Source organism: Anneissia japonica, unplaced genomic scaffold, assembly GCF_011630105.1.
Source record: "Anneissia japonica isolate Jap-2015-1 unplaced genomic scaffold, ASM1163010v1 scaffold6788_len1366326_cov149, whole genome shotgun sequence".
Taxonomy (NCBI): Eukaryota; Metazoa; Echinodermata; class Crinoidea; order Comatulida; family Comatulidae; genus Anneissia; species Anneissia japonica.
The window spans coordinates 300,944-319,483 of NW_022692324.1; the positions used below are offsets into that span (position 1 = coordinate 300,944).

General features: G+C 34.7%; 1 protein-coding gene and 1 long non-coding RNA gene across 3 annotated transcripts in view; one reads left to right on the forward strand and one right to left on the reverse strand.

Annotated features, from left to right (window-relative positions):
• The window catches only part of LOC117100216 (homeobox protein Hox-C9a-like), an 18,602-nt gene extending 14,495 nt beyond the window's left edge, over positions 1 to 4,107 (reverse strand). Inside the window, exon 1 of the mRNA XM_033239811.1 lies at positions 2,989 to 4,107. Coding sequence (XP_033095702.1) covers positions 2,989 to 3,421 — 433 coding nt within the window. The 5' untranslated portion in view covers positions 3,422 to 4,107. The remainder of the gene's footprint in view (positions 1 to 2,988) is intronic.
• Positions 4,108 to 5,096: 989 nt separating this feature from the next.
• Positions 5,097 to 18,540, forward strand: part of LOC117100217 — a 31,866-nt gene continuing 18,422 nt past the window's right edge. Inside the window, exons 1-4 of one of the 2 annotated variants that reach the window (XR_004444101.1) lie at positions 5,097 to 5,145; positions 7,696 to 7,778; positions 9,487 to 9,708; positions 14,711 to 15,069. This is a non-coding gene — a long non-coding RNA (uncharacterized LOC117100217). Of the gene's footprint in view, positions 5,146 to 7,695; positions 7,779 to 9,486; positions 9,709 to 14,710; positions 15,070 to 18,540 lie in introns of those variants that run through there. The other variant, XR_004444100.1, reaches the window with a different exon arrangement.

The following is an 18,540-nucleotide window of genomic DNA, read 5'->3' on the forward strand; positions in this document are numbered from 1 at the left end:
CCCCTCCCCCAAGCCATTGACAATTGGATACGTCCCTTTGGCATATAATGCGAACCTCGCAACAGGTGCTATATTCATCATTGATCATTGATGATAGGAGCATCTCAGGTATGACAGCATAATATTCACTATGGACCAAAATCCTGACCGTATGTCATACGATAATATCGGTCAGTGAGTTTATTGTATACAACCGTGAGTAGGTACTTAACCCCATAGGCCCAAGAACAACTGACACAAGCAATAAAGGTGTGATATAATATCAAAATGGCTACTTAAATAAAGTTAAAACTTTTTTTTTCATTTTGAGTTAGTAGATAATAATAATGATAGCAATAATAATAATAATAATAATAATAATAATAATAATAATAATAATAATAATAATAATAATATTAATAATAATAATATTAATAATTATTGATTTATATTGCGCCTCATGTTGTCAAAATCATTTGATTGATTTTTACCCAGCCCAGGACACGTGTTCCTCGGACGGATGTTGTGTGGTGAATTATATTATTTCAAAAAAGTCACGTCTCACAAATTTAGATATTGGGAGTTACATTCATAGCTTGACATTCTCAAACCCATGGACTTAAAACATCTGAAATTCTGACAGGAGATTTCGCATTTAAAGCAAAAAAAATTCGTTTTAAACTGAGTGTAAATCCCACAATTGAGTTTACTAACAAACAAAAAAATCTGTCAGAGTGGTACAGTTAGCGATGGTGCTCTTTAACCGCAACGTGCGTGCCAAACTCGAGTATAACCTTAGGAACGCGAACGCCACGAAGGCTGAAACCGGATAGCGGTTGTCGCCACGCGTGTAGCATGCGACACCTTCAAGCTCAACTACAAACTAAACTCGTATTACCTGTATACTTCTTGACCGGTCAGGGTATAAACTACACTAAAATTATACATTAGCATTGCTCGTCTTCTCGTTGGCTTTTTTAGGGGGGTAATTTAATTAGCTTTTAAAATACATTAAATATACATATGTTTTAAGTCACACGTCATGATTAAATTTCATCGAACCCCTCCACTGAAAAGACCCAGTGGGATTGAGTACGAACAGGTAAAATAGGTAGCTCTCGTGAGGTTTGTCAAAAATCTGCTAAACAAGTGACTTCCTTGCTCACCAGTAACATTACTACAAATACGAAATTTATAGCTTTTTCATTCCGTAATTTGTGCGACATTTTATAGTTCTTAGGTGATGCCGTTTCTCGAATGACTTGATCTGGGTCGGGAATTAAGCTATCTCAGGGCAGAAGGGACTTTGATGGAATTATTACATAGGCTGAGACGCTGAACCCTCCATGGTAAAATAATACTAATTTACAGCTATCATTAAACTTTCTAAACTTCAACTGACTTCAATTTGTTTATCCATTTATATTTTTGTCCTTTATGCCCATATCTTTATTCCTTTCCCTCACAATTTAATTAACATTTTGTTCAGCAATAAATATGAAGGAATAAACAATTTGAAATGGTTTTAATTAATTATATTTAAAGACTCTGTATGTCTGAAATTTACATTAGTTAATTTTCGACTATCTTGTTTAAATTTAATTTAACTCAATACATTTTATTCTCATCTGAAATCAGTTAAATTGCACACGTAAAGAATAAATAATTTTTTTTTTTTACAATTTTAGCAAATACCTGTATTTTCAATCTTACATAATGTAGGCCTAAATGCTGTGGGGTCATGTGACTCTACCATGTAACTACTGAAGAAGAACCATGACAGGTATTGGCTTTCCGACAATGCTTCTGCTAGTTTAATTGCCTCATTATTTTAAACTATTAGATCAAGCAAACCTCATTATTCACATTCCTAACTTACCTTTTATTTTATACTAATGCCATTCAAAAACAAAACATCTCTCATAATGCGCCTTATTACTTCCCGTTTTTATTTTGACCCACACTTTACTTAAATTAGGTTAGTGCGCCAGGTAAGTTCCAAAAACATTATAAAAATATAAATGAACAATACGATAAGGAAGACATGAGTCAAAAGTTCGGTATCAACCTTTGGGTGACTCTGGATGTTATGTATGTTGACATGAAATTGCGGTTTTGGAGTCAATTTCAAAGTCAAAATCTTAGCAGAAAATACAAAAGAGGACCAGGTTAAATGCGACGATGGAAATCTGTATTGAACAGAAACTACCAATGAAATGTTCTTCAATGCACGGAAATCAAAACAATGGATACAAGTCTGCCTTCCGGTATGCATACAAAACTTAAACATGCGGTTCCATTCTAAGAACGAAAACTCCTGAACGAACAAACAATTTTTAAATTTGTCATGTTTTTTTTTTTAATTGTCAAAGTTGAAATTTCAAAGAAGCTATGCGTCTGCTGTGGGACACCCTGGATATTATTTAGCTACTGCATATTTATTTTTTTTTTTTTTGTAAAATTACATAAAAGTAAGAAACGCATATACTAGAAAAAAAATCATAAAAATGCGAATTTTATAATAAACAGTTTATTTCAATTTTTCATAAGCTGAATATCTAAATATTTTAAATCTGTCAAAATATTGGCCGATTTGGCGCAATTTGGAATGCAGGGCTAAGTGCGTACTTAGGCCTACATACTTAACGAATAGTGTACAGGCTGAATCAAGTAATCGTGTTGTAGGCACAAAAACAAGAAAGTTACGATATGATTTATATTGAAATAGGCATAGAGTGTATGAATTTCGAAAAGGAAATAGAAAATATTTTATAGTGAAATGTATTAGAGCGATGATGTCTTCATCGTCAAAATCATAAAAATTCATTCAAAAAATACAAAAAATCTAACAAAAGTGGCGCAATTTGATAAAGAACTTCATTTATATTTTTACCGTTTTCGAAAGTTCGTTGCTCCAGTAAATAAGAGGCATTGAGTATAAAACTATTATATTGACTTTTAAATTTCATAATTTTGCATTTCAGTGTATAAAGAAAGAATTGAGCCTACCTTCAAATGTCGATATTGGACTTTCAGGTACGAGCGAACTTGTAGGAAACGTGTCTTGCTCAGGAGACGGAATGATGGTCGACGTGGACGCATGTACTGGACTTGTCTGGTTACTAATTGGAATAAAGTTATCGTTCAAAGACTTCATATCTTTATGTTGCTGATATTTCCAGCTTGCATTTGTTGGAAAATCGATGCACGAGTCAGGACTTAAGTCATCTATGTATCTGTGATGTTGACAAGAAGAAGAAACTTGCTGCTGAAATGGTCTAGCATAAAGGCAAGAAGTCGCTACTGGTGCTCCCTCGTCAATCGCTGTTATCGTAGAAAGGCTACGGCTTAGGTTTCCGTAGGCACCGTAATTGAAGTTGCCATGGAAGTCAGCAGCGTCAAGCGCGCATCTAGATGTAGTACTGTTCGGCCACTGGTCCATTTTCGGCTAACTGGAGCTGCTCTCGCGTGATAGGCACAAGTTAACTCCAAGACGGACACGATTCTAATGCCGGTGGTTTGGTCTTGCTTCGCCGATAGAGCAGATTTCGTTAGAGACGCGTAAACACTTCGTGTTGCTAGCACTCGCCTATCAATCACTTCTTTACTTCAGGGGCTGTATAAAATTTAATGACTATTTAAATCAGTTGGCTAGGCCTCTCACATATCTAGTAAGTAACATGTAAACAATGCAACTTCTAAAATAATCTGGCAGAATGTGTAATCAAGGGCTTTTATATTCAAAATGTTCCAAAAAGTAGCCAATAAGTAATAGGCTCTCTAGTGAATTGCTTTGTAGTTTTCTCGCGTCGGTCCCGCCCAGAATCGTAAGGCAAAAGCCAATAATAATGAGGAGCGTGCGTTATTTGAGACGAAGCTGTGATTTCGGCCGAATCGGTCACCCCTTCAGTCACAGACCTAATTGAAGTCGCACGTGTACAACTCCGATTGGCAGAGACACTGGCGAATTGTTAGATCACAAAATATCGACAGATTGTCTATTCATTAATAAGTATCATGTAAGGGAATTTCTGTCTACTTGTTTTTATTTTGCTGGTCCCAGTTAGGCTCTTGAAGACGGGGAACTTCCTTGTCTTTCACTGTGATTCTCCCTTATTGTGTTGAACGTTTTTTCCTTGTCCCATGTGAGCATACCATTGCGTCTTCATCTCATTCGAATTCTAATGTAATAGCAAAAATAAGACAGAAAACATAATGACAGCAGGTATTGTATCTATGTATACATGTCATTTAAATTGCTAAATATCCAGATATCATAGATACATGTTTACTTTATTCCAATGTCTTTATCCACAAACCATTCCAAGTCAGTGAATTCAATTAATGCCATTTATCATTGAAATTTAGATTGTATACAAGCTATTAATTGTAAAGATGATATAAAGTAATTGTAGAATAATATAGGACTTCAAATGAGCAATAACAAGATTATAGGAACAAGTTAATGAGGCTTATTAGACCTATACCACTCGACCGAAATTTGGGTTAGCAGTTTTATCATCTTGAAAATATATGTTACTATGTTGAAATATAGTTATGAAGTATTTTTTGTATTGTGATATAATTATATAAACTACTTTACATTAATATATGACAAATACTTACAGAAACGTTTGAAAATAGACGTAAAATCGTGCATTTAGTCGAAATCTTTATTACAATACTAACCCTGTATAATCGTATGAATAAATAAATTAAATAGCTCCCTCTTGTGATTTAGTGAGAAATATTGAAAAAAGTAACATATATCCATATTATTATATAATGGAATTAAGGTTTACCGACAACTACAACGATTAAAACGCTGAAATATAATCGCTACTTAACATATCCGAAGATGCTAAAAAACTAGTTTCAAGTTCCTTGAGGAAAGAAATAAAAACAAACAGACCATAACTTTTTAGTCTCGTACATTAATTGTTTTAGCTAATTTCAAAATATAACATTAATAAAAACTTAATACACATATTACAATAAAATATTTATAGCATCCTAATAAGTAATATTTTAAAGTAATATAGGCTGTAATATATGTTTAAAAAAATAAATATATTTTTATATATAACATTTTATGTTCGAGCCTGTAATAGGTCGTATGTCACTCAGTGCCGTTCATAATAACACGGAGTTGCGAGACGAGAAGTGGTGAGTGTAGGTTTTCTAATATTTTTCAGGTTTTGAGTCTTAAAGACGCGTTATATCACATTATTTTGTATTTATTAAAGGTAGTATGGTACATTTATTCTATTATAGAATGATATAGGAAGGTATTTTGTGACAGAGCCCCGTGAAATTTCCATAATTGCCAAGACTGTCCTAGGCTAGGTCGCTTGTCTGGGTTGGGGCTACCCGAAATAGGCAACCTGCATCAGTCAGAATTCACAAGTTTTTCTGAAATTTGCAGTAGAACTTCCAGCCCGCCCTCTATAGATGCTATTAATGGTTCCAATGACATTTTTGACTGAATTTGGAGGGAAAAGGTTATATTTTGTACTTAGTAATTGTCTGTTTTTATATATTGCAAATGTGGTTGACAGGAAGTTGATTTCTTCAGCAAGCTGCCTCAGTCAATAGGTGTTTTCAAGCTTAAATTATAATCTAGCTAGGCCTAGCTAGATTGTTCAAATCTAACCTTAAAAAATGAATTGGAAGGCCTAGCCTAGGCCTGGCATTAGCTTAGCTATACAATTTAGAGGACAAACCCTGTATTATTATTGTTTTTGTTTGAGCCTTAGGCCGGCCGAGGTCAAAAGCTTATTTAGTTCTGCTAGGCTAGAGTAACAGGAAGTTAAGCCTACGTTCAGGTAAGTTGCAATTGGTTAACTGCCTTTGGTGGACCTGGACTGAATGTGTAACCTAGTAGCCTAGTAGGCCTAGCCGTGTAACCTAGTAGGCCTTGGCCCTAGGCCTAGGTTAGGTAGAATAATTCATGAAACAAGATTATTTGTCCATCCATTTTTCCATTTTTGGTGAGGCCAGTACAATTACAAATTGTGATGCAATTAACCTTCTGGAATAAGATTGACCAAAATTTGTAAATGTTATTCAATGGAGCACATTACTCCTTGCAAAATTATATTCTTCCTTATTTTTTCCTCCATATTTAATTGGTAAGCTGTCTGTGCACCTCCACCTGTGAACACTGAAAGCAACCTTTTTTTAAGAATCAAAAGAACATGCAGCTAGCTCATCAAGGTGCATTTACTGTAAAGCACTCAGCCTACTAGAGATACAGTAAATGATTACATTATATGTTTTATATGAATGTTGTTGCAATTTAATAATATTATTATAAATATTATTGTTGCTGTTTAAATATTTACAAAAACACAAACAACAATAATTATATATTCACTAAATTTTTTATGAATCTTTTTGAACTTTATTATCTTCTTAGTGTGTCCATAAAAGATATTTTCCTTGGCAGGTAAAATACTTTCTACATTCATTCTACATAATTGTTATATTTCCAATGCTCATGCACACTTAACTAAAAAATATCTGAAATGAAGAGTGCAATAGAACTAAAAATATGAATGTACTTATACCCCATAAATATATAATTAGATTGTCATCCCTCCACATACTACTTTTGTCAGAATCATTGATTTTTATTTGAGAAAGAGCACAAGTGATCAGTTACCTAAATTGAGTGTGCACTTTTCTATGCAACTATTTTTTACATTGGTTTCCTATGCTAATATGATATCAAATATTAAGCTCTAAATAATTTTTTGGCAGTACAGTAATTTGAGAAAAGGACAAGGTGGACTGCAGCAGAGGTACACTAGTATATAATATGCCAAGATATATAATATTCAATGACATAGAAACTAATCACATTGTTGATTCATCCAATATAATCAACAACTACTGCATTTTCTGGAGTATTAGGACGACCCACTTAACTTTGACTCAAAATACCCTCTGTCTTGTTCTGCCTAATTTGACCCCATAAAATCAGTGTCAGAGCAACTTTACAGCAAACACTACCTACGTTAACTAACTGAACTCATGGACATGATATGAAAATAATTAAACTTCATAAAAGAGTATGTTGCCACCATATCTAATGTGAACTAAAACACGATGCTCAAGTTTAACTTGAGGATGAAATCATTGCTCACATTAGAGTCAGAGCCTCGATAAGGTCCAGAACACAAACAAAAAACATATTTTTTTATAAAAAAAAAAAAAAGCTGCAATTTTCAGGCTAGAGAAAGATCAAGTCTGTTATATATTCAAATTTGTTTAGATCTTACCAAATATAAACAAATTATTAACTTTATATTGTCAGAAATCATTTTGAGAAAAAAAGATTTAAAGTTAATTTTGCATATTAACTGTTTATAGGACAGACCTACTGTAGGTTTTAGAGACATACATACCTGTACATGCTGGCAGAGGTTATCACATACTGTACATAAATTGTTTATAGTTAAAGTAGTAATTGATCTAGAAATACAGTATTTAGTGTAAAATATTTATTTCATTTTCGCTTTTGTGTCTAGTTTCATGTAGAAAGTGTATCAGCTTGCCTCAGCTTATATAATTGACTTCTGGTTGTAAGAACCCTGGCCTCTTAGAATCTAATTCTTAAGCTAATATGACTGATATAAAAATAATGCTGTCTTATAGCAACCAGGGACATTTAAGCACATCACAGAAATTGCATTTTATATAATTTTCCTCCAGATAAACGTACAGAATTACTCGGTGGCAGCCAATCATTCAAGCAAATTTAGCTACTCCTGAAAGACTGTCAATATTATTACTCTGTAAGTAGATATATAGAATCATCATTAAAAATTGGAACATCTATTTCATCATCCTACCCTTTATTGCATTCTGTACAATACCAAATATGTTCATATCTTTTCATCATTGACCACACTCCATTCTTTGTGTTATATTTTTAATTAAACTTTTCTAGAAAATATACAATAAGTAGCTGTATTAGTCTCTACTGTACCATCATGAACATGACGATGCATAATTGATGAATTTGTCTTCCAAAATGACTTTGACTTCATAGTTTGTTAATGCTTTAAATTGGTGTACCTATCAATCATTTACAATGACCAAATTTTGCATGCATTTGGGGATTCATTTTATGTTATCCATCTTTACACCTCTGGCCAAGCACTCGTCTTTTCCTATCTGGAATTCACTCCCAACAATTTCCTTGGTAAAATTGTTCGCAGAATTCTAAGATAATTAGGAACTGTGAGCAGTTTCAATAAAGTGTCTACTACCAGAGAATTGCAAAGATTTTTTTTTTTTTTTGCGTTAACAGGCCTCAGTACTACTTATTACTAATGCAGCATTCTGCCTTTTTAAATAATAGTAGGATAGCAGCTGCAAAGGTCTAAAATAACCTATTATGATCATTATGGATCTGTAACGGCCGAGACATTTTAAAAACACAGTCTTCTTTATTGTGAAGCTGCCCACATGGGAAATGTGTCATGGTGGATTTGAAGGCATCGTGAGCATCACTTGGACTGCTACTGTTGCTATTTAAGTTGTTGTTTTTTAATATAAATATTATGATGATGATAATATTATTATGATGATTATAATATTGCTTTTATTGTTTTTATTTTATTTTTGTTGATTGTTGTCGATGTTATTACTGTTGTTGGATTGTTTCATTTTAATTGTTATTGTTATTTTCATTCTTTGGTTATTTTTGTTTTTACAGTTTTTGAATACGTTTTTTAAATTATTATTAATGTTTTTTTTGTATTGTTGCTATTTATTGCTAATTCTCTCTTTTTATTATTATTGTAGAATCATTCTTATCATAACTTGCGAGTATTGTTTTTGTTGCTGTTTGTCTTGTTAGTGCTTTTGTTGTTGTGTGTGACTGGTATTGTTTTTTAGTACTTAATGATGAGTAGCATCTACAGATGTAATCATAGATAATATATTATCATGATACTTTGCAGGCATGTATGTTTTCAGTAATAATAATAAGAATAACAGTAAAGAAATTAGTACCACACACTGCCAAGAGATACAAGGCACACTATAAAGTATTTATCACAGCTAATCAATTATGCTGTGCAGGCTTACAGTAGATGGATACATTCGGAATCTAAGAGAATTTTATGGCATCATTGAAGGAGACATTTTAGCTGCAATTTGAAGAAAAGTGTATCAAAGATAAATTCTAAACCAGGTATAACATTTACATAGTGATTTCGTTTTGAATTTAGTGTTATATAATTATTTTAACATTCCTTAAAGTTATTTAATGTTTTCCCTTACTATCTCAAGTGAAATTTCAATAAATTTCAACTGAAGTAAACGTGAAGTTTCTTAACTATGATAACACTATATTTAATATTGTTTTAGTATTTTGATTCTTGTTCATTATTTATTATCATTTTTTAAATTATGTAAATAAATGTTCTTTTGAGAATACAGTAGCTTGTTTTGCAGATCAACAATTAACAAATTTAATAATTTCTTATATTGCAGGAAATGGAAGAAAACCAAGACAACGAGGACAATGGGCCAAGGGTGGAGGATGATCTAGTTGACGATGTGGGAGGTGTTGCCAAGCAGCCAGCCACACATCTAATGGAGGTGGATTTGTCAACTGCTCAGGTCCATGAAACCATGAAAAAAGATGATGCCGACGTGCAGCTTCAGTCTAGCTACCTGTGTACGTTACCAGGATTTCTGAGAATCTTACAAGTGGTAGGTTCACATATATTATATATTTTAAAAATTCATCTCTTTTAACATAATATGTAGCATGATAAAAATGCGTAATCGAATCATCGAGATGCTTGTTTTCTCCGAAGTTTTCCTCATAATAACTGGCGCTTTAATGCAGTTTTTGACTTGTGCAATCAAGGTAGGGGTTCCTGCCTCTTGCCCTGAAGATCCTGTTTCAAACCTGGCCATGGTCAGTTTTTCATTTGGAGTCAAGGGACAATTTACCTGTTACAATTGGCAGCGACAATTTCATATTTTTAATCTTTAATCATCGTCATCATCAATGTGCACATCATAGACAACCCACTTATGAATCTCTGGGAATGTACTAAGCGCAATAACATGTCAGGTAGAGCAAAACATCATTCCTATTAAATTTTCTGAAGCAAAAAGACCATCTGAATAGCAATGAAGTACCCGCTTCTACATAGGGATTCAACCCTAAAAGACACCAGGCTAGTTAATCTGCAGGTTGTGCGTTTGATTCCCACGTAAATCACTTGGAAGATTTTTTATTTTCGCAAGTATTTAAAGAAGTACTGACTATCAGGTAGAGCAAAACACCATTCCTAATTTGGAACACTTTACTGGCATCAAAGTACATGGATCGTATGTTCTTCAAAATATAATGATTGTTGAGGTCCATAAACTACATCTTGCAGAGTCAATTATAGGATTTTCTAAGCCAAGTCTCATTTAAGCTGTGAGGATGTGGAGCTGTAGTTTTGTGTACAGAGAAATGCAAAATACCTCTGTAGGATTTCAGTCTATTAATGGATTTGACAATATTTTTATGTGAGTTGTGCACATTGTACAATCTACAGTACATGCACTTTGCAATTCTCTCCATCACAAATAGCAAAATCTTCCTGCAACAACACAGTTTACTGCTTAACAAATTTTCAGTACATTTATTTGGTCACTTTTTGATAATTATTATTAATTTGATTGCAATCAAATATCATTCCGTCCACTCTCCAAATACCGACCCTTCTCAGGACTGCCTATGATGTTCGGTTTTCCGTAAAGTTTGATTTGTAGAACATTTGTATTGAACACTTTCAGAAAAGCCTGTTAAGTGCACAAGAAATTTCACAAGTATTAGTATCTATAGCAACTTGATGTAACACTCATAAACCCATAAAAGCCATCAAAACTGTTAAATGTTACAATTTTTTGATTTTCTTTTTCTTTCTTTAAGTATTAGAGCCTAGCATAGGCCTACTGTCGGTGTAGATTTCCATATTGTGGTGATATTCCCACGACTTAAACATTATTTAAACATTTTTAACTATCATTGTATTTCTATTACAATTCTTCCTCTAATTCGCGACCACTTTTGGGACCTGAAAATTTGGGTTTGTCTCGGGGTTTGATCTCCAATGAGAGCTGTGTGTTAAATGAATGAAGATTGTGATTTGGTTCTGTGATAAACTGGTCAGAGGGGTCTTGCATTTAGAGTGGTCTTGGATTGGAGGGTACACTGTATATACTTACCACATCAATTATATTTGTATTCATCTAATAATTGAAAATGTGCAATTATTGGGGTTTTTTTTTTTCAAACGCTTCTCCAGAGATTTAAAATGACCTTTCACAGCCTGTACGGTCTGCAGTGTATCACCGTTTAAATCCTGCCGCAAAACACATTTGATTGATAGTCACTTCTCCGTCCCACACAATTGGTTTATTATACCTATTTAGCACACATTGCACCCATTTATACTTCTGGGTAAAGAGAAAGACAAACTTAGATAAAGTGCCCTACCTAAGAATGTCAGCGAAATGTGCAGTGAGACTTTCAAACCTTGATGTCAAAGGTTGACAGTCTGAGTCACTAATCACTCCTACTTTCAATGAGTCTAAAGTTTTTAAATGATTTATGTTGCTTTTCATTATTTGGATATATATCTGTATACAAATTTGATGTTAATTTTTTTTTATCAAAAATTGATACAAAGCAAAGGCCAAGATATGAGAGTAACCCTAACTCAGCACCAGCTTTGAGCCTTATCTTAAGTTTTATAAAGTACCAGTAATTCCGTTTTATTCGAATAAATTCCGAATTTAATAAATTTTCATAGTCGGATGGTTGGAAACTAAACCAGCTCACCCACCTGGGGCAACTCTAGTGAGGAGGGTGTGTGGACCCCCGGTAGGATTAAAAACAAGATTTTTAAGCACAGACGAGTTTGTGGAGGAACCAAGGGGCATCCACCCATTTCCCGAGGGTGATGGGTTAGTGGTATGCCAGGGCAGGCTCCAATAGCGAAATTAAGACAAACAAAACAAGGGCAGCAACCAGCACAAAGGTTGCCGTGGGCCGCACCTACTACTACTACTAACTAAATCCTTTCCGAGCCACAAGTGCTCATAGGGCTGGAGCTGATCCCCAGTTTCTGTAGTGTGAAGCGGATAAGAGTTGTATTCCCCCTGGATGGGACACTAGCCCATCACAGGTTAGTCCCCAGCAGATTGCTGGTACCCAGTGATACAGCTGGGTGGACTGAAGCAATGTAGCTAAAGTGCCTTGCCCAAGGACACAAGCGAATCTGCGCAGCGGAGACTTGAAACCCCAAACCCGCCTACGTCAAAAAGAAAGGTGCAAACCCCCGATGGAGAATGGGAAAACCTGTTTTTCCTTATGACGGTCCAGTGTCATGGCGTGAAAGTCAGTAACCCTTCGTAAGAGGGAAAATGCTGACTTAAATAAATAATCAGATTGGTCTCTCAGGACTATGGTTAAGCCTATCCTTGTGTTTATTGTACCCTCATGTATTGAATCAGATACCTAGTGGTTAGGTTCCAACACAACTGCGCTGATTACTAGTCGCAATATTATGGAATAATAATATAATTTAACTTAATAATTTAATTTGGTGTTCAATGTGTTCCATATGTGAAGCGCTTAGAAGCTTTGTTAAGGCATTAAGCGCTATATAAGAACGACATATTATTATCATTATTATTCTGTTAAAACATCTTTATAGAATAGTCAGAAATAGACAATTAAAATTATGATCAAAATTACAAATAATTCATCTACACTTCAAAAAGGACGTTCATGCCATTAAGAATATGTGTTTGTCAAATAAGATGATTCTAAGCAAAAGATAAATGCATGCGATTGCAACACTTTATCACATCTAGCAATTAAACGTTATTAAATATTTACATGTTAATTTAAATTGTAAAGCTGCTTGGGGCGACGATACTCAGTATGTAAAAATCAGTGTGGCATATTGGCATCATTTTGAAACTCTAGCTTTAGTTGATCATGCATTGAACACAGTATTCCTGTATGGATAGTATTTTATAAGGTCTATTAATATGAAAGTTATGCACTGTTACCTTCCTGGGATTGATTTAATCACCTGAAGCTTAATGTCCATTAATATTATATTGTATTGAATATATTTGCATGAAGTTTGGTGTTGAATAAATGTATAAGATGTTGATGTTTCTAAAGTATACAGTACATCTGTAAGCTGCATATAATATTGTCCATCTAAAGTTATAGTACGCAATAATGTTAATTATAGCATGGACTGAATGCTTTCATAATTCTGTTTTAACTGTTTTTGTCAGACAATTGAGAGACATGCCTGTGGATTATTAGTATTAGTGCATTCTCCTATTAAGTTCCATTCTCTATGAGGACAATATGTTTCCTCAATTTAAATAAATTTATAATCTTTGTATATTAGGCCTATCATTAAATGTATTTCCCTTTCTAAACTTTTACCCCAAAGCAAGAAATTTGCTACTTATTCGGCAAGTTCTGCTAGATATGTTTTAAAAAAATCCATATTTTTCTAAAAATAATTTCAAGCAATTAAAAAATTTGTTTCAAAGAAACCTAGTTGCACGTAGTACCCAGGCTCACATATCTTTTTCTTAAATAAAAGTTTTCATTTTGTCAGTTGCAATATAGACTGCAAGTGATTTGCCTCCACCATTAATGTGATGTGTGTCCATAGAACCTTTACAAGCACACAATACGCACAAAATATATATTTCTACATATATTTTTAATGGTGTTCAATATCATGAAACAAGTAATGTAATGTAAAAAAACAATGTATTAATTCTTTTCTTTTAACCACAATGCCTAGGCCTGTTTGGCTTACATCGTACTAGGTCCAAATCCAGAATTTTTAAAGTGAGTGGGCATAGGCCTAGATGTAATAGTCATACAGTACATGAACCCATAATGGTATGATCCGGGTTGAGTACATGACAAAATATTTTAACATAATATTTGTATGCATTTTGCATTTTTTTTTTTTTTTTTAAATAAAAGTCGACAGTGGCAAAACCAATTGTTAATTCATTTTAATTTCTTCCCAAACACCATAAAGATTAAACAAGAGCTATTTTCACCAGCTTTTTTTTATTTGGTCATTAACTTATTAAAAAACATGGTTTCCTATATTTTTATCACTTAAATGTTTTCTCTATGAAGTGTTTCCGTTCTTTAGGTTGTTGAGACAGGATGTGGTATCATGATATCCACACAGGTCGTACAAAATAGCACAAATTGGCAGCTGGTCTTTGGGACTCATTTGAATATACCGACAGTGTTAGGTTTTATTGGATGACGCATCAAGCCCAAAATATCCATGTTCTCTGCTAACACATGTTATTTACATATGCAAAGTTCACACCAATGTGTGAGAATACCGTAAAACCTCAAATTGAAACCCTGGGCTGCCTTTTTTTTTTCTTTTTTTGCGATTGTTGGATGGGCTTCTTTTTGAGATAGACTTCTTTTCAAGGCTACTTTTGCAAAGGAAATAAGGGGGCTTAGTTTCAAAATGAATGCTGGAAATTCTTGGAATTACTAAATAAAACAATAAATAGGGCAACTGTAACACCAATCTGTATCATATAGTGTATTAACCAGCATTAAATCACCTAAATTACCGTATAAACCAAGCATGATTTTAATTGATTTTGTTTCTTTAAAATTCATTTACAGTGTATGTACTGTACTAATTTCAAAAAAGAAGACCATGCTATCGTGAAAAGAAGCCCTCAGATGGGCTTCCTTTCAAGGCTACTTTTGTAAACTAAAGAGGGGCTTCAATTGGAGATGGGCTTCTTCTTTCAAGAGATGGAGCGCATTTTTCTGTGATTGGTTGGTTTGTAGTGAATATTGTTGTCTTGGGGAATTTAAGATAGATTGATAAGAACTGTACTGTTAGTGTACACATGGGTCTACCTGTGCTAAGTTATTAATATTGTATTCATTAAAGACAACAACAATATTTGATGTTGACAAATATTTGAATATTTGACTATCAGAAAAATGGCAGTCTGAAAAATGGCAGTCTGTTGTGATGTTATCTGTTCCAATAGTTGTGGCTTGTGTAGGTCAACGTTTCGCAAAGTGTGGGTCGTGACCCACCGTTGCGTCTGTGGGTCATGAACAGTTACCATCAACATCAGCTAGTTCTAGCCTGTCACTATAATTACATTGGTATTATTAATAACACAAAAATACAGTACAGGGGTTTATTTATGAATTTGAGTAGCAGGAGAAATTTGAAAGTAACAGGAGAGTAAATTGAAATAGGCCGGGGGTATAGGGGGGGGCGCCTGGCCCCCATCGGGGTCCAGGGGCAAAGCCCTGGTCGGGGGTCAAGGGGGCGAAGCGCCATTGCGCTCCAGGGTATTAGAGTTTTTTAAGCCAATTTGATGGCATTTCTCTGCATCATTTTTTTTTAAACAGTTTTCAGAATCAACTATGAGCTGTAAAAAAAATTGATATTTTTACATATACTGTATCTTCATACATAGGCCTAGCTTAACTAGATACTGTAAACCAGAAACTTTCGCGAATTGATAATTTCGGCCGTTTTCGCGACATTAAACTTTCGCGAATCTCAAAAAGCCTAAATTTAATTCATGAGAGGAATATGATACAATAGCTGAAAAGATGTGTATAAGAGACAGAGCCTACACAGTGGCTGTAGGCCTATCTAACCTAGGCCTAAACTCACGATACGATATTTTCAGCTATTGTATATTGTCTAGAATTTTAGTATGAAAGTGTTGGTTGAGGAGTACCTTGGCAAGAAAATGACTAGCAAAAAAAATCAGTTCGTTTGTAGATTAGGCTGAGAATATGCATCGGAAGAAATAAGGATAGGCTAGAATAGATTAGAAAGTGGGCGGCAGCAACTAATTATTTTTTTATTTATTACTTAAAATTTTTTGGCTTATAATTTATACTTTTCGAATATAAAAATGAAAACCAATTTATAAACATACCTATAAAAAAACTCATACTGTAGGTGAAACAAATGTTGAAGATGTGGTCCTGATCAATCACCCAAAGTAAAATATGTAGCCAGGCCTAAACTTATGATATTAAACCTAGATTGGTGGAGGTGAGGTGGTGCTTCAATTGAAATGCCTCAGTTATGAGTAGAGTACAAGTTGAGCAAAGTGAGAGTAGACCTATCTTGGTGGGGTTGCCTCAACGCATAGAGAGCAAGTTGAGCGAAGTGAGAGTGGACCTACACTGGTGGTGTTGCCTCAAATATGAGCAGATTGCAAGTTGTACAAGTTGAGTAAAGAGGGTGTGGCTTGGCTGTATTGGATTAAATTCGTGGATAGCCCACGAAAGTCTAGAAGAAGACTTTTTTCTTTTGGGTCCTTCTGGTGGTGATTGGGCAGTACACTGGGAGACAGTCCCCTACTCTTTTTCGAAGAGTGTACTGCATTCTTTAACGTGCACATGGGCCATAAAATGCACACAGGACCACCGGCGTAAACATTTCATCCGGAAGACGGTGCGCTTTTGTAACTTGTATTTCAGCCCTCTAGCTGAAACATAAGGAGAAGCAGCGATGAGAATTGAACTGGGGACCTAGAGATCTCCATGGTTCAGCGCACACAATGTAGTGGCTACCACCAAATTAGCCGACTGAGCTAAGCTGACGTTATCTAAATAGAGTCCATAAAATAATGGTATTTTTTAGAAGCTATTTTCCTAGCTTTACCTGCATCATAGCCCTGTGGCTACCATTTTATCAACCAGGAGTGATGGCTGGCACTGAATTCTAAAAAAAAAAACTGAATGAATACTCAGATAAAATACTGAATTCAGTATTTGGCTAGCTCTGTCCAGAAAGCTCTTTACTCTGAATTTAAGATTACCTCAAAATCTGGCCTAGTTTTCAATCCACGTGTTGTTCTAATTACTCTTCCTAATTTAAGCTATAAAGATATAATAATAGGTATCCCAATGACGCCATTTTGAGTGTATACAGTTTTCAAAAATTTGTGAGATTTGAAAAAAATGACACGACTTTGATGTCGAAAATACTATACTCATTGTAAATTTTTGCCAATAAAATTTATATATTTTGAAAAAGCATGTTATATAGTGTTCACTTAAATATAATTTTTAACAAGATTGATGTAGTATTTGATGAGTAAGGCGCGATCTACAAATTATCCCCAACGACAGAAACGGGTCAAACACGTTTACTATTGTTATATGACAAGCTCCCAAACGCGTCTGTGAAATGCCGTTTGGAAGCTTGTCGTTCGAGCCGTTTATTCCGTTTGGAAGTTACTCCTCCCCTTTTCATATGGCTGACTGCTCGTGAATGGCAAAATGTTGAACGCGTTCAGCGAAATTTGGAATTTGATCGTGATTTAAACAACTTCAAAACTTGTTCAATGTCCCCACCGTACCTAGGCTATGTAGGCCTAGGCCTATATTTATAATAGTAGTAGCCTGGTAGTAAAATGCTAGCCTACGCTAGGTGACAGTTTACGAAGAAATGTTTATAATAAAGGCCTAAATTTAATTATTTTTCTTGTTGGGGAAACCCCAATGTTTCTTGTATTTTAGTAGGCTAAGCCCTACCGTTACCTGTAGGTTTTATAGAAGAGAAGCAATCGCCAGTAACCTTGCTACCCAGATTATATTGTGCGATGTTCGAATTGACCTATCAAAACAAGTACCTTTTGCCCAACTTTCTAATTCCCACGTGCCTGCACAGCCTGCACAATACAGCATGTAAACACTGACTTGGATCAGCCGCAGTTGAAGAAGTTCGTTGTGGCGATCACGTGATGCCACGTGATATCGCACGTAGAACAACGTATGCTACGGCATTGTGTTTTACGCTATATGAATTTAATACATGTTTGTATTATTATATATATTATTATGTTTTAAAAATGGTTAAACCATGGCACATGTTCATATTGCTGAACAAGGCAGTCGGCTATTCCCTTCTTGCGGAGCAGCAGCGCGTTAACATTCCTTGAAGGCGGCGTTCAAAGAATCAGATCAGACACTAGAGCGTCTACATTCCTGAGTTGGCGGCGTTTAAAGAGAAGACTACTGTATGTGATTGACCCTGTGTCTGCTTCTCTCATGCTTCTCCTGATCGTGGGAACCTACTTGTGTGGGAACGTTTTTCACTGAATTCACTGTTACTAGGCAATTTGCAGTAATGCAAACTGGTGGTATATACCTATTTCAAACAGTTTATTTCCGTTCATGACAAATTAAGAATATCGATACGAAACAAAGTGAATTGATTTTATTTCTGAACGGGACCGGTAGCGGTAGGATATGGCAGAAGGGGATACGATGTCTCCGACAAAAAAGCACGAGGCAAATATTAAAACAGTGTAAATTTTTATTTCATTTCCTTCAACTTAAGTTATATACCGGGATGGTGTCCGGCGGGAGATAGTTGTTACTATCATAGTTTAACTTTTATCTATCAGAATCTAGCCCCGAATCCTAGACTCATGTATTTAAAGCGGCCTGTAGCATGT